The sequence below is a fragment of the Loxodonta africana genome, chromosome 24, assembly GCF_030014295.1.
Source record: "Loxodonta africana isolate mLoxAfr1 chromosome 24, mLoxAfr1.hap2, whole genome shotgun sequence".
Classification (NCBI taxonomy): Eukaryota; Metazoa; Chordata; class Mammalia; order Proboscidea; family Elephantidae; genus Loxodonta; species Loxodonta africana.
The window spans coordinates 37,254,864-37,271,241 of NC_087365.1; the positions used below are offsets into that span (position 1 = coordinate 37,254,864).

The window sequence follows — 16,378 nt, forward strand, 5'->3', positions numbered from 1 at the left end:
ACTTAAAGAATTCCTAATCTAGTATGGAGTTAGAGCAACCTGAAAAGGGAGCTCCTTCTGTTATAAAACTGCAGTATTGCTTTAGTTGTATCTGATTCCAAGTACTTAAGTGAAATGACTTCCAGTTAACTGGAGCTACTTAATTCAAAACGTCATCAGTAAAAAAAGATTCCTTGAATGTTTTCTCTGTAACTTTGAAACTTATCTAGCAAAACCTTGGTTTACTCTAGTGCCCAAGAAAACAGCCTATCCTGATGAATTACATTCGCTAATTAAACTAGAGCCCCTGTTTTGGCTTTCACCACTAAAGGTGAAAGCCTTTTGAAAATGTGGTTATAACAGGTTTGGACATCAGTTTCCACTGTATGGTTATGTAGCTGGAGTTGTACTCAAAGTCAGTCTTAGACTTAATTGAGCCTCAAATATCTCCAGGAATGGTGGCTAGTGGCTGGGTGGGTGTTTTGCCCCCCCCCCCCACCTGTTTTTAAAACTAAATCTTTGATAAGGATAACTTCTCATGATTGGTTTCTCTTTCTACGTGAACAGAGATTCTGCAGAGAACAGATTTTATGTTAAAAATACCAACCAATTAATTAAGTTCTGGTTTGTCATAGTTTGGTTATATTAGTTATAATGACAATCTTTCTAAACCATAGATTTGGTCACATCAGGGACTTCCCATTGTAGGATTAAGGCCCTGTGCATAATATGGCTTTCAGGACCTTTTATAATCTGATTCCAGTCTATCTCTACAGATTCCTCTCCTGTTTTCTCATATGCCACATATACTTCAGCCACCTGAATTACTCGCAACTTCTCCTTCGTCTTAGCCTTGTTCCATTTTGGCAGTGCGGGCATTCGAAGGAGAGGAGATAGTATGAATAAAGGCACATGGATGAGAGGAAGCAAGTCTTGAGTAGAAGATTACCAATGGTTTAGTACTGGTAGAATGTGAAGCCCCAGGAAGAGTATGGAAAGGAGATGAGGCTAGAGAGGTCGAACCCTAGACGTCAGGACCTAGGCCTTCTTCTTTGTATTCCAAGTGCAGTAATCCACAAACCCCTTCATTGACTGAGTGGTTGAGTGGTTGGACATAAATGACCTGGATGTAGTAAGGTGATTGTTGAAAGTTAAGTAACTGGATGACCTACTAAAACCTATGTAAAAAATTCCAGAAAAAATTATAATTTGGCAAGTATTTATTATGTTTGTTCTAAGGCATATAGCTGTGGGGGGAAAGATAAAACCCTGCCTTTGTGGAAATGACATTCAGATAGAAAAAAAAAAAAAAGAAGGAGAGTGTAAATAACAAGTAAGCTATACAGCATATCAGATGATAAGATATATGGAGAAAAATTAAAAGGGCAGGGATTATAATTTTAAAGAGAGATCAGGGAGGGACTCACCTACCAAGAAGGTGCTGTTTGAGTAAATATAGGTCACTGTGAGTCAAAAAGCAGCTCGACAGCACCTACAGCAGACCTGAAGGAGGAGAGGGAACGAGCATGCTACTATCTAGGCAAAGCGAAGTGTAAGCGTAAAGGCCCTGAGACAAGAGGACCAGGGTAGCTGTCGTGGAGAGAGAGGGGGAACAGTGGGTGGGAGATGAGGCCCGAGAAATAATGGGCTCTGTTGAGAAAGGCTGTAAAGCCTTTATAAGTACTTTCACTTTTATTCCCGTGGGAGAACGGGAATAACCAGGGAAAGTTTTCAGCAAAGGAGTGACATGATCTGACTTAACAGCAGCTAGAATTATATTTTTAAAATTTGAGAAAAGATCGTTGGAGGGCAAAGGTGGAAGCAGGAAGACCAATAATGAGGGTATTGTAGTAATCCAGGCAAGAGATGATAGTGACTTGGACCAGGTTGATAGCAGAGGAAGAGGTAAGTTACTTCATTTCTGGATATATTTTGGAAAAAAAAAAGTAAAAGTTGTTTCATCACAAATATTAAAAAAAAAAAAAAGACCCTATCTTTTAGCTATATAAGCTATCAGTGAGAAATTTCCCCTTTTTTCCCCTTAACCCTCACCTTTGACTGAAAAAAAAATTGAACCAAAAGAAAAGAGAACAGTTCTGCGAAAAGTTGCCACTAATAATTCATAAGTAACACAGGTAGACCAGGCCAGGCTGAGACCTCATCTCACCTCAGAGTGTTTGTTAACGTAAGCTTTACAGTAGGCAGGCTTGGAGGTGGATAACGTTCCCTTGTCAGTTGGATTTGGTATGGTTTTTTCTTGAAGTTCCTATTAAAAATATTTGCCTTATACTAGGGTGTAGGCCATCCCTTCTTTTTTAAAGTCACTGAATGTGAGATCATTGGTACTGAGTTTAAACTGCCATCCATAGAGCCCCAGAAAACAACAGTTTGGTGGATGGTGAGTTTTTCCTTTCAGAAGCCTTCCCCCATTCTCCTTGCTGTCTGAGGTTTTACAGGAGGCAGCTGGTTCACACTGAGTGCTAGATATAGTCATGTCATTGAAAAATACTGTTTCAAGAGTGTAATATGTCAATAAAAAAAAAACCTACCTTCTTTCAGATATAAATCAGAAAGGACCGCCTTATTCTCAGGGTATTAAAAAATTACGTTAGACACCCTTGTGTAAATACGGAATACAGACATAGTGCAGAATTAAAATAATTATGAAGTAGTTAATGTAGAGTTGAGATCAGTCTTGGCATATCTGAGTGTGCCTGACTATATTTATGCATGTAGAGGTGTTGGTGTGTTAACATTGATGAGTTACAGGGAATGTATTTTCCATCTTATATATTTGGGTTTATGGTAATCATTTTTTTATCCTTAAAAGTTTTGGCTCACTTTAATTTCCAGCAGAATGTCTTCTTAAAAAGCAAGCTGTCACAACTGATATGATCAATTTTTGGTAATTCTCTGTAAAAATCAGCCATTGGCTTTTTGCCCTACTTGCCGTGTCTTTCAAAGGGGAAAAGACAGATTACTTCTATAATATAATTTCTCTTCCCCACCCACCGCAGGAAGAATAGCATTTCTGGTCAAGTTGGATATCCAAGTATCACAATGTATGCCTTACTCTTCCTTCTGTTATTTAAATGTAAATCATTCAGTCAGTTGTTGATTTTTTTTTTTTTTTAGTAGGTTTAGCCTAATAAAAAACAAACAAAAAAAAAAACCTTCAGCTTATATATATCTTTTCGTCTTTTCTGGGCAGAGAGGCAGATGAAGGCTGTAAAAAACCTTTAGAAAGATTGCTGAGCATCTGGCAAGAACGAAGTGTGTATGGCGGCGAGTTCATACAGCAGCTGAAGCTGTCTATGGAGGACTCCAGGAGCCCTCCCCCCAAAGGTAGAAACATCACCACATGTTTACAGCTCTTGGTCTTTGCCTACTTTCAAATCACGTATGAAAAGCTGCAGTGGGGGTTGCTGTGAACCACCAGTGATTATATGATTCTCCAGAGAGATGATCATGAATGATGGTGAGAATTTATGTAGTGCTTGCAATGTGCAAGCCTGGTTCTAGCACTCATGCTGTTCATCATCTCACAGTCTTCACTTTTGCTCTGTGTTCTCCTTGTTTCTCTTCTGCCTTGCAGAGACTTTTCTTGCCCCAGGGAAAGGAATAACAAAATGGTTCCCAGTTGTGGTGAACTAGGAAGTACCCTGGACTAAAGTTTTACCCTAGCCCGGCCAGTAATTACTTTAGGATTTTGGATGAGTCTCTTAGCCCTTCTAGAACTTGGCTTCATTAAATAACTGATGTGGTTTTTGGAACGTATTTTTATGGTTGTTAGCTTGCTGCCTAAAATTGATTTTGGTCTTTACTGAACCCAGGACATCCTCGGAAAATGTGTACATGTATGTGTATGAATTTTACCAAGTCCTTCATAAGAGCTTATAGTATTTCCTCTTTAAAGAGGAGTAAGAAGGTCAAATGCTATTTGGTTATTTAGCTTTGGGCTAGCTGCAGTTTAACTCTAGTTGGCATGGCATGTCTTTAAGCTACTGATCTGATCTGATTTGATTGTATACCCTGGACGATGAAGTCCAAGCCCTGACGTAGTATTTTTTTGCAACCCTTCATACTTGGAACTGTAGTCTACTTTTCCAGATTCTCCTGCCATTTCGCTGTGTACACACATTCTTTGGCCACACTGAATCACCAGCAGTTTCCCCTCGGGCTGCTTTGTTGGTACCCCTTCCTTTGCATCTGCCGTCCCTCTGCCTGAAGTGTCCTCCTGCCCCTTTCCCTGTACTGTGAACTCATTCTTGAAGAATGCTACTCTCATTCTGACATCTCCCCTGGTTTGTCTGGGCACAGGAGGCCATTTCTTCCTTGTTCCTCTAGTACTTCATACCTGTCTCTGGTATAGAACTTAACCATGATTGGTACACGTGGTAATAGCATTCATTCAGCAACCCTGTATCGTGTGCCTCTCGTGAGCTCTTCCAGGTCTAAATTATATGCATTTTAAGGTGGGGTAGTTTTCCCATGAAACTAAAGATTTGAGGCTTTTTAGGGATGACGTAAGTGCTTTCAGACTACGGGTTGTTGCTGTACATAGAGCTGATGGAAAACAATTTTGGGGTCATTCTGGTTGTAGCTTCTGAAAAGTAAGATGTTTTCTGCTTTAGATTCTGGTCGTGTTTGTGTTTTGTCCTTTAGAACTGTTCTGTACAGCGTTGGGGAATTATCCAGCATTCTTTTCTCTACTCTGTCTTAGAGTTCATTGGTAAACAGTATTGGTTTTTTTTCCCCCACCTTTGGGCAAGTAGGAGAGCTTTGTAAAGAGAATGTTTAAAGCTAAATGTTGAATTTCAGTTCAGTGAGCATTTGCTGCATATGTGCTTTGAGCGAATAGCTATGCTAGATGCTAGAGGAAAGAGAGAGGAGTGAGAAATAGTTCTGTACTCAGGGAATAGTCAAACAAATTGGGGAATTTGTGGCAGTGGTAGATTTGAAAACAGCTCCATTGGGTTTCTGATTTTTTTTGAGTCTAGTCATTAACAATAGCATAGGCAGTATTTCTCTGGGTGGAGGATAAGCTAATCTAATTTCTCTTTCTCTATTATGTAAAGATGAAAACAAGTATCAAAAGTTCCGGTGTACGTAGTGTTCATTAGTCCCAGCTAATTAGTCTATCTTCTCATTGTCTTTTTTGGGACCTGAGTTATCAAAATATTTCACACAGCCCTTTCAAAATGTTGATGAATTCTCCAGAAGTTTATTTCCAAATTTGAATAGTTCTTTTATATTCTAGCTTTGATTCAAGAGTAATTCTTTGTTGTCAGATAACTTCAGAGTTTACCTTTGAAATCAGAATTTTCCTGTGGAACTTTGGCAGTTCTTACAGTATTGGAGAATGAATGAACTTAGAATTCTGTTTTACAACTGGCTATTTTTTACGCTGGAGTCCCTGGGTGGTGCAGACAGTTAATGTGTTTAGCTGCTAACCGAAGGTTGGAGGTTTGAATCCACCCAGAGGTGCCTTGGAACAAAGGCCTGATGATCCATTTCCCAAAAAATCAGCCATTGAAAACCCTATAGAGTTCTACTCTGATACACATGGGGTCTCCATGAATTGGAATCGACTTGATGGCAACTGGTTTTTATTTAAGGTGTATACCTGTCTCCCCAGGAGTGAGACCCAGGTGTTCTAAAGTTGTCTTTCTGTTCATGGGAACAGAGGCTGTTGCTTGGCTGAAGAGAGCTTTATTACTTGCTTGAGTCACACACAAATCGTGTCATATCATATAGTTGTAGAAGGATGTAGAAAGGAAAGGATACAAAGGAACTAGCATTTATTGAGTGAGTTACTTCTCAGCCTCCCTGCTGGCTGCTTTCCATGTTAACTCTTTTTATCTCTGTACAATTACTCTCTGAATTTGGCATTATTTTCATATTTCAGGTGAAGATACTAAGACCTAGAAGGAATAGTAGTTTTGTCTCAGGAATACATCACTGATAAGTGGAGAATATAAACCCAGGTCTATCTCTCTTTAAAGCCCGTGTTCTTCACAGTGTACTTTTTCTTAAAAGCACATAGATTTGAATTATAATAGGAATTCACAAACAGGTCACCTATTAAGAACATGGGTCTGGAATCAGACTTCTGAGCTATATGACCTTGGGCATGGCATTTGACCTCTCTGAACCCCAGGTTCCGCACTGTACAATATGGTTATTAATAGTAATACCTCCTAGAGTTGTTGAGGGTTACTTGAGATAATGCAGGTTGGACGTTAGCAGGACCATGAGGTGATCCCCCCCCGCCCCGTCCCACCGCAGTTCTAATATCTAATATTCTGAGTTTCTAAATATGGAAGAGTAGCAAAAGTAAAAGGAGACTTTTAGTATTTTCAGTCCACCAGATTTCGTGCAGGCCTGGGGAGCATAGTGGCTTAAGAGCACGAACTCTAGGGCCAGCTTCGCTGGGTCCACATCTGGTTTCACCTGCTCAATCCAGAGAGATGATAGGGTAAAGTGCTTTTAGAACTGTGCCTCAAGTGTTAGCCTTTTATTTGTTGCAAGTCCACGAATAAAATTTAAGGTGCTTTAAAAAAAAAAAAATTTCCTGTAGGTTCTGGGGGAACAAAGAGTGAGGGAGCTGTTGCAAATGGTATTTATTGATTCTTTTCTGATTATAGAAGCAATATAAGATCTGTGTGTTTTTTTGTAATCCCAGAAAATGTCAAATGGATCCTTTAGAATATCCAGCTTTAGTAGATGACTATGTTTTGTAATGTAATTTGGGGGCCTTCAGGCAAGTTTTTTGCCCTAAAATTAGTTTCAAGCTCTGCCATGTTGTTGTTGTTGTTAGGTGCTGTCGAGTCGGTTCCAACTCATAGCAACCCTATGCACAACAGAACGAAACACTGCCCGGTCCTGAGCCATCCTTAAAATTGTTGTTATGCTTGAGCTCACGGTTGCAGCCATTGTGTCAATCCACCTCATTGAGGGTCTTCCTCTTTTCCACTGACCCTGTACTCTGCCAAGCATGATGTCCTTCTCCAGGGACTGATCCCTCCTGACAACATGTCCAAAGTATGTAAGATGCAGTTTCCTCATACTTGCATCTAAGGAGCCTTCTGGCTGCACTTCTTCCAAGACAGCTATGTTCGTTCTTTTGGCAGTCCATTTAATATTCTTCGCCAGCACCACGATTCAAAGCCGTCAATTCTTCGGTCTTCCTTATTCATTGTCCAGCTTTCACATGCACATGATGCGATTGAAAATACCATGGCTTGGGTCAGGCGCACCTTAGTCTTCAGGGTGACATCTTTGCTCTTCAGCACTTTGAAGAGGTCCTTTGCAGCAGATTTACCCAATGCAATGTGTCTTTTGATTTCTTGACTGCTGCTTCCATGGCTGTTGATTGTGGATCCAAGTAAAATGAAATCCTTGACAACTCCAATCTTTCCTGCGTTTATCATGATGTTGCTCATTGGTCCAGTTGTGAGGATTTTTGTTTTCTTTGTGTTGAGGTGCAATCCATACTGAAGGCTGTGGTCTTTGATCTTCATTAGTAAGTACTTCAAGTCCTCTTCACTTTCAGCAAGCAAGGTTGTGTCTTCTCCATAATGCAGGTTGTTAATGAGTCTTCCTCCAATCCTGATCCCCGTTCTTCTTCATGTAGTCTAGCTTCTCGTATTATTTGTTCAGCATACAGACTGAATAGGTATGGTGAAAGAATATAACCCTGACGCACACCTTTCCTGACTTTAAGCCAATCAGTGTCACCTTGTTCTGTCCAAACAACTGCCTCTTGATCTATGTAAAGGTTCCTCATGAGCACAATTAAGTGTTCTGGAATTCCCATTCTTCCAAGTGTTATCCATAGTTTGTTATGATCCACACAGTTGAATGCCTGTGCCTAGTCAATGAAACACAGGTAAACGTCCTTCTGGTATTCTCTGCTTTCAGCCAGGATCCATCTGACATCAGCAGTGATATCCCTGGTTCCACGTCCTCTTCTGAAACCAGCCTGAATTTCTGGCATTTCCCTGTCGATATACTGCTGCAGCTGTTTTTGAATGATCTTCAGCAAAATTTTGCTTGCGTGTGATATTAATGATATTGTTCTATAATTTCCACATTTGGTTGGATCAGTTTTCTTGGGAATAGGCATAAATATGGATCTCTTCCAGTCAGCTGGCCAGGAAGCTGTCTTCCATATTTCTTGGCACGGACAAGTGAGCACCTCCAGCGCTGCATCTGTTTGTTGAAACATCTCAATTGATACTCCATCAATTCCTGAAGGCTTGTTTTTCGCCAGTGCCTTCAGAGCAGCTTGGACATCTTCCTTCAGTACCATCGGTTCCTGATGGTTGAATATCGACTAATTCTTTTTGGTATAATGACTCTCTGTATTCCTTCCATCTTCTTTTGATGCTTCCTATGTCATTTAATATTTTCCCCATGGAATCCTTCACTATTGCAACTCGAGGCTTGAATTTTTTCTTCAGTTCTTTCAGCTTGAGAAACGCCGAGTGTGTTCTTCCCTTCTGGTTTTCCATCTCCAGGTCTTTGCACACGTCATTGTAATACTTTACTTTGTGTTCTCGAGACGCCCTTTGAAATCTTCAGTTCTTTTACTTCATCAATTCTTCCTTTTGCTTTAGCAGCTCGATGTTTGAGAACAAGTTTCAGAGTCTCCTCTGACATCCATCTTGGTCTTTTCTTTCCTGTCTTTTCAATGACCTCTTGCTTTCTTCATGTATGATGTCCTTGCACAACTCGTCTGGTCTTTGGTCACTAGTGTTCAGTGCTTCAAATCTGTTCTTGAGATGGTCTCTAAATTCAGGTGGGATATACTCAAGGTCATATTTTGGCTCTTGTGGACTTGCTCCGATTTTCTTTAGTTTCAGCTTGAACTCGCATATAAGTAACTGATGGTCCTTTCCACAGTCGGCCTCTGGCCTTGATCCGACTGTTGATATTGAGCTTTTCCATCATTTCTTTCCACAGATGTAGTCAATTTGATTTCTGTGTGTTCCACCTGACGAGGTCCCTGTGTATAGTCACCATTTATGTTGGCGAAAGAAGGTATTTGCAATGAAGAAGTCGTTGGTCTTGCAAAATTCTGTCGTTCGATTTCCGGCATTGTTTCTATCACCAAGGCCACATTTTCCAATTACTGATCCTTCTTCTTAGTTTCCAACTTTCGCATTCCAATCGCCAGTTATTATCAGTGCATCTTGATTGCATGTTTGATCAATTTCAGACTGCACCAGCTGATAAAAATCTTTTACTTCTTTATCTTTGGCCCTAGTGGTTGGTGTGTAAATTTGCATAATAGTCATATTAACTGGTCTGGCATATGGATATTATCCTATCACTAACAGCATCGTACTTCAGGATAGATCTTGAAACGTTCTTTCTGACAATGGATGCAACACCATTCCTCTTCAAGTTGTCATTCCCTGCATAGTAGACTATATGCTTGTCCGATTCAAAATGGCCAGTACCAGTCCATTTCAGCTCACTAATGCCTAGGATATTGATGTTTATGCGTTCATTTCTTTTTTGACAATTTCCAGTTTTCCTTGATTCATACTTCGTGCATTCCAGGTTCTGATTATTAATGAATGTTTGCAGCTGTTTCTTCTCATTTTTAGTTGTGCCATCGTGTCTGCAGTTCAGCCATAATCAGGGCTCCAAGAGGCATGTCATAAACCCTTTAGTAAGCTGGATTACTTGAAGGTTAGCTGAGTACAAGGCCTCCAGGAGACACAGGGACAAGCTGGGGGCTAGAATAGAAGGTGTGTAATATGAGGACAGAAGGACGTTGACCAACCATAGTGTTTGCCCTGCCTGAAAACAAGGTGGTTCAGTGAGTGAAAAAAAGGGAATGTTAAATACCATCATCAGAAGCCAGGGTGATAGTGGAAAGGTGCCATATCTTAAATTCAGAACGGGACTGATAGCTTTCCTGGGTAATTTTTTTTTTCTGTTTTTTGATTGTACTTTAGATGAAAGTTTACAAAGCAAACTAGTTTCTCATCAAACATGTAGTATACACGTTGTCCTTTGACATTGGTTAACAATCCCGTAACATGTCAACACTCTCCCTTCTCAACCTTGGGTTCCCTGTTACCAGCTTTCCTGTTCCTCCTGCCTTCCAGTGCCTGCCCCAGGGTTGGTATGCCCCTTTAGTCTTGTTTTGTCCCGTGGATCTGTTCAGTCTTTGGCTGAAGGGTGAATCTCAGGAGTGACCTCATTACTGAGCTGAAAGGGTGTCGGGGGGCCATACTCCCAGAGTTTCTCCAGTCTCTTTCAGGACAGCAAGTCTGGTCTTCCTTTTTGAGTTAGAATTTTGTTCTACATTTTTCTCCAGCTCTGTCTAGGACCCTCTATTGTGATCCCTGTCAGAGCAGTCAGTGGTGGTAGCCGGGCACCATCTAGGTGTACTGGTCTCAGTCTGGTGGAGGCCATGGTAGATGTGGTCCATTAGTCCTTTGGACTAATCTTTCCCTTGTATCTTTAGTTTTCTTCATTATTCCTTGCTCCTGAAAGGGTAAGACCAGTGGAGTATCCTAGGTGGCCCCTCACAGGCTTTTAAGACCCCAGACGCTACTCACCAAAGTAGAATGTAGAACATATTCCTTATAAACTATGTTATGGCAATTAAACAAGATATTCCCTGAGATCATGGTCCCCACAGTCCTCAGCCCAGCAGTTCGGTCCCTCAGGGAGTTGGAATATGTGTATGGAGCTACCATGACTTTGCCTTGTACAGGTTGTGCTGGCTTCCCCAGTATTATGTACTGTCTTACCCTTCACCACAGTTTCCACTTACCTATTGTCTACTAAGTGTTATTCCATCCTCACCCCTCCCCTCCCTCATAACCATCAAAGATTGTTTCTTTTTGTATGTAAGCCATTTCATGAGTATTTACAGTAGTGCTGTCATACAGTATTTATCCTTTTGTGATTGATTTATTTCACTCAGCATAGTGCCCTCCAGATTCATCCATGTTATGAGATGTATCACAGATTCATCGTTGTTCTTTATTGTTGCGTTATACTCCATTGTGTGTATGTACCTCAGTTTGTTTATCCCTCCGTTGATGGGTATCTAGGTTGTTTCCATCTTTTTGCTATTGTGAACAATGCTGCAGTGAACATGGGTGTGCATATGTCTGTCTGTGTGATGACTCTTATTTCTCTAGGGTATGTTCCCTAGGTTATTTTTAATGGCTATCTGACTAGATTGAGAATCTTAGGCATCCTAAGTACCAACTGCACAGATTAGTCAAGGTAGAGTTACCAGAGTCCTCTCTCCTGTGTGTGTAAAGGGAAGCAATGGTAGTCATTTCTGGTTCTGCACTGGCACTTTTCAGCCTCCATGCCTTTGAGAGGCTTCAAACTCAGGTCTGTTGATGTGTCCCTAGGTACTTCAGGAATGCAAAGGACAAGACAATGTTTCTATCAGAGAGGAAAGGCCTGTGCCTGCTGGCAGCCATACAGCGTAGAAAGAGCCAAGTATTTAAAAAGAGAGTCCCAAGTTGGACAATGAAAAAGGAAGACAGAAGAAGAATCGATCCATTCGCACTGTGGTGTTGGCAGAGGATATACCATGACTTTACCATGAACTGCCAGAGGAACAGACAAATCAGTCCTGGAAGAAATACAACTGGAACGCTCCTTAGAAGTGAGGGTGGTGAGACCTTGACTCGCTTGCTTTGGAGACATCATCAGGAAAGACCAGTTACTAGAAAAGGGTATCACGTTTGGTGAAGTAGAAAGTGAACAGAAATGAGGTGGGTTGACGAAACAACCACAACACGGGACTCAGATGTACCAGCGATCATGAAGATGGCGCAGGACCAGGCGGCGTTTTGTTCTGTTAAACGTAAGGTCACTGTGCATTGGAGCCAGCTAGACAGCAACTGACGACCAGCGCTGTGGGAGTTCTGAGAGAGAAGATGAGGGGTACTCAGGACGACATTAGGCTTTCAACTTAGGAAATTTTAAGACCATTAGACACCATTCTAGGTTTTTGAGTAGAGACATGACAGGGTCAGAACTCAGGTTTAGAAAGATTAATAATTGAGTGTTGCCTCAGTTGGAAAAGAAGCAACTAGAGGCAGGGAGACCACTTAGGACAGTGGTCTGGACACGGCATGATGGAAGGCAGAATGCTGTTTGGAGACTGGGAAATAGCAGAGAGTGGGTATGTAAGAGATCCCTCAGGGGTAGGGAATCTGCTACAAGACTGGACTTTGGGAGAGACTCTAGTGGTCTTCAAGGTTTTGTACTTGGAATATGGGGCAGGGGGAATCGTTGGTAACTAAAATAGGTAGCTCAGGGAAGGAGGCGCCCTGTGGGGGAATTGATGAGTAATTCATTTCCAGAAATCCTAGGTTTATAGTACCAGTAGGTCCTTTAGGTGGAGACAGGAAAGAACCGGAAAAGTAGGGTGATCATGGTTGTCAGGACCTCCAAATACACCCTCTTCCATCAGGATGGCAAAGGACAGAAATGATCCTACAGTTATTTCCATCAGTTTGATTTCAGTCTTGAATAGCAGCATGAAGTGGTAAAAAGAATTCTGGATTAGGAGGAGAAGACTTTGGCTGTAGGATCCAGACTTAAAGAGTCCTGTGACTTTGGACGAATCACAACCTGCGGGCCTTGATTATTCCTGTATGAAAATTGAGGTGGGGAAGCACAGACATGGGTTGATCTAAGGCCTTCCGGTGCCAAAATTCAGTGAGTGTTCTGAGGTGTTAAGTGATATGTGGCTTTTACATATAATAAATTTCATATGGGACTTTGAAAATGGAACAATTTCAGGTTTTGACTCTTTTCCACCTTCTTTAGCATATCTGGGAGCCCTGGTGGTATAGTGGTTAAGAGCCCGGCTGCTAACGAAAAGGTTAGCTGTTCGAATCTGCTAGCTGCTCCTTGGAAACCCTGTGCAGCAGTTCTACTATGTTCTGTGGGGTTGCTTTTAGTTGGAATCAACTTGATAGCGGCGGGTTTTATTGAGCACTCTTCTTGGTGCTTGGAAGCAAACAAAACTCTCTCTCTATATATACATGTATATTTTTTGTTTTGGGGTTACTTACGTTCTAGTGGCCACTCCTCACACAGGGCCACTTTGATGCTGTTGTTGTTAGGTAACATCGAGTCGGTTCCGACTCGTAGCGACCCTGTGCACAACAGAACGAAACAGTGCCCCGTCCAGAGCCATCCTTACAATCGTTGTTATGCTTGAGCTCATTGTTGCAGCCACTGTGTCAATCCTCCTCATTGAGGGTCTTCCTCTTCTCCGCTGACCCTGTACTCTGCCAGGCATGATGCCCTTCTCCAGGGACTGATCCCTCCTGACAACATGTCCAAAGTATGTAAGACACAGTCTCGCCATCCTTGCTTCTAAAGAGCATTCTGGCTGTACTTCGTCTAAGACAGATTTGTTCGTTCTTTTGGCAGTCCATGGTACATTCAATATTCTTCGCCAACACCACAATTCAAAGGTGTCAATTCTTCTTCGATCTTTCTTATTCATTGTCCAGCTTTCACATGCATATGATGTGATTGAAAATACCGTGGCTTGGGTGAGGTGCATCTTAGTCTTCAAGGTGACATCTTTGCTCTTCAAAACTTTAAAGAGGTCCTTTGCAGCAGATTTACCGAGTGCAATGCGTCTGTTGATTTCTTGACTGCTGTTGATTGTGGATCCAAGTAAAATGAAATCCTTGACAACTCCAATCTTTTCTGCGTTTATCATGATGTTGCTCATTGGTCCAGTTGTGAGGATTTTTGTTTTCTTTATGTTGAGGTGCAATCCATACTGAAGGCTGTGGTCTTTGATCTTCATTAGTAGCTACACTAGCTAAATGTCTAATTGGTCATACCACATACCACAAGGGCTTCAAACTTTTTTGGTCCTGTTCGACTCCCTGCCAGGGGTGATTCTTATGTATAAATCCTGAGAACTTGTTAGAGTGCAAATTCTCAGCAGGGAACTTGTTAGAAATGCAAATTCTCAGCGGCTGCATACCACACCTATTCCTGCATTACAGACTATCTCGTTGCTTGACATTTTGCAATTACTACAATAGTAAAATCTATCCAGCTATCTTGTGCATTGAGGATATACCTCTGGCAGTAACTAACGCTGGTATGAGGCAAGAGGCAAGAGTAAATACTACCTGTGATGGTTAAGATTATGTGTCAGCTTGGTTGGGCCATGATTCTCAGTGGTTTGGCAGTTTTGTAATCGTGTAGTCTTCCTCTATTTTGTGATCTGATGTGGTCATCCTCCATTTTCACATAATGCCAATTTTTACGTAATGACTTGGTGTCTGGAACCAACCATGTCTGTAAGTGAGGAACGGGTGTAATTAGGTAGCTTCTGTGTGCAAAGTACTGTTAGATATTTTATATGTAAAGTATATCCCAATGGATTTTCCATTTTAAAAATACAGCAGTCTTTACTGTATGGTAGTGTGGGACTGTAAAAACGACCATGAAAGCTGAGACCATGCAAAATGGTTTTAATAGTCAATGGGAGAAATGATGATTGTTCTGTGGCACTTAAAATTTTTTGTCAGAGCATTAAACACTGTCTTACTGTCGATAATAAATGTATACGGAAACCAAAAGATAGTGAAACTCATAATTAATATGCTGTAATTTAAAGTATAAAGATTGAGAATGAAAGTATGTTTAATTACTTTTCAGCGAAGTTACCAATAGTAGTTTAAACAATGTTTACCCTCTCCCACTTACTGTTTAATTTATGATAGGGAGCAAGCATCTTTTCTATGCCTCGGTGAGTTGTCATATTCCTTTCCAAGTTTGACTTAACTTCCAACATTTGATCCTTTCTACTTTCACTGTCATGAAATAACTGTGAGGGTTCCTGTAACTATGAAATTTTTGCTGGTGTCATTCCTGTGGGACATTGTCATCCTTTTCATCACAGCCGCCTTCTTCATTTATGCTGTTAAGTTCACCTTTGCTCAATTCCTTTGTCTGTGTAGAGTCTCTAGAACGGCGACAGTGTCAGCATTTCCACAGCCAGCTGTAACTCCATGTCCGTCCCATTCAGATTTCACTTTCAGCATTCGTTTAGTTTCAGTTTCTTCGCAGCACTTTTGTCTTTGCTGGCCAGTTCCCTCTTTCAATTATTCATCTTTCTCAAATGTCATATGAGTTTTATCATTGGAAGAGAAGGAGGCAAAACGACTAAACACTTGTCTCTCTGTACGTAAACTGCATGACAGATATGCAGTGATCAGTCTCTGACAGACTTGGAAAGAAGCCACGTGGTTGGTCATTGATCCTGACACACATCTATTATTTATGTAATGATTGTGAACCGAAGAGCTAGCAGTGAAGTTTGTACTTCATGCGATTGCTCAGAGTTAATATGTCTGTATTGTTGGGGGACTGATGTCATTTCACTAAACTAAACCATGGTAACAAAAATCTGCGTGTATCAGAATCATGCAGTGAGAAGACCGCCTGCATTGTGAATGTTGATGTAACTTTTTCTAGTAGAGCAAACAAAAAAACTTTAAGAAAAAATAAAGCCCACGATGTTGACTTAGCTTTCATTTCAAACATAGTTTGGTCATTTAACGTATAAGGTAGAGAACAGGGACTACATGCCTTGGTTCCAGAAGAAAACGTTTAAGCAGAAGTGTACATTATTCTGTTTATAACTTACGGTGCGTTTGGAGACAGGCGCACGGTAGCCCCCTCTTTGACAGGTGAGGGTAATTGCGTGGTGAGAGTTGTAGTGGAAAAAGCACAGGTTTTGGAGTCATAGCTTTATACCGGTTATTTAACCTCCCTGGACCTTTATTTTCTCACCTGTAAAAGGGAATTAATACATCTTAGAGTTGTGGGAAGGATTAAGTGTAAATAAACTATTGCAATGCCTGGCACATGTTAGGTGTCCAGTAGTTCCTTTACTTTCCAAACCAGAACTTGTTCTCGTATTTATTTTGAATTGTCCAATTGGATGGAAAAGGAATGATTTTGGAATTAATACATTTATCATAATAATTTAGAAGCATACAGTACCAAAACCCAAAACCAAACCCACTGCCGTTGAGTCGATTCCGAGCGTGCAGTACAGATGATTAAAAATGTTACCTGTCAGCCCCAAAAGTGGTTAATTTTAAAATGGCAGTCTAAATAATTTTTCTCAGTATTATCTATCATATTTCTCAGTAATGGTTATATTTAATTTTAAGGTAAAATTAGGTTTGTTTGTAAAGGGATAGTTTAAAAGATATTTGTGTTGAGGATTGTTGACACACTTTTATTTATGGGTTTCTCCCATTTATTTTCTAAAATCCTTGGGTGGTGTATCACATGTATATTCAGTGTGGTCTCTGAACCCTTACACACATTGGCTCGCTCCGTTGTATTGTCTGAT

The 16,378-nt window shown here is 40.9% G+C and overlaps 1 protein-coding gene across 5 annotated transcripts in view; it reads left to right on the top strand.

Moving 5' to 3' along the window:
• Positions 1–16,378, top strand: part of RPRD1B (regulation of nuclear pre-mRNA domain containing 1B) — a 68,733-nt gene that overhangs the window by 11,118 nt on the left and 41,237 nt on the right. For 3 of the 5 annotated variants that reach the window (XM_064276074.1, XM_010591673.3, XM_003411711.4), the window contains exon 3: positions 3,191–3,324. The exons of the other annotated variants lie outside the window; for them this stretch is intronic. In XM_064276074.1, coding sequence (XP_064132144.1) covers positions 3,191–3,324 — 134 coding nt within the window. The remainder of the gene's footprint in view (positions 1–3,190; positions 3,325–16,378) is intronic. 5 annotated transcript variants of the gene reach the window in all.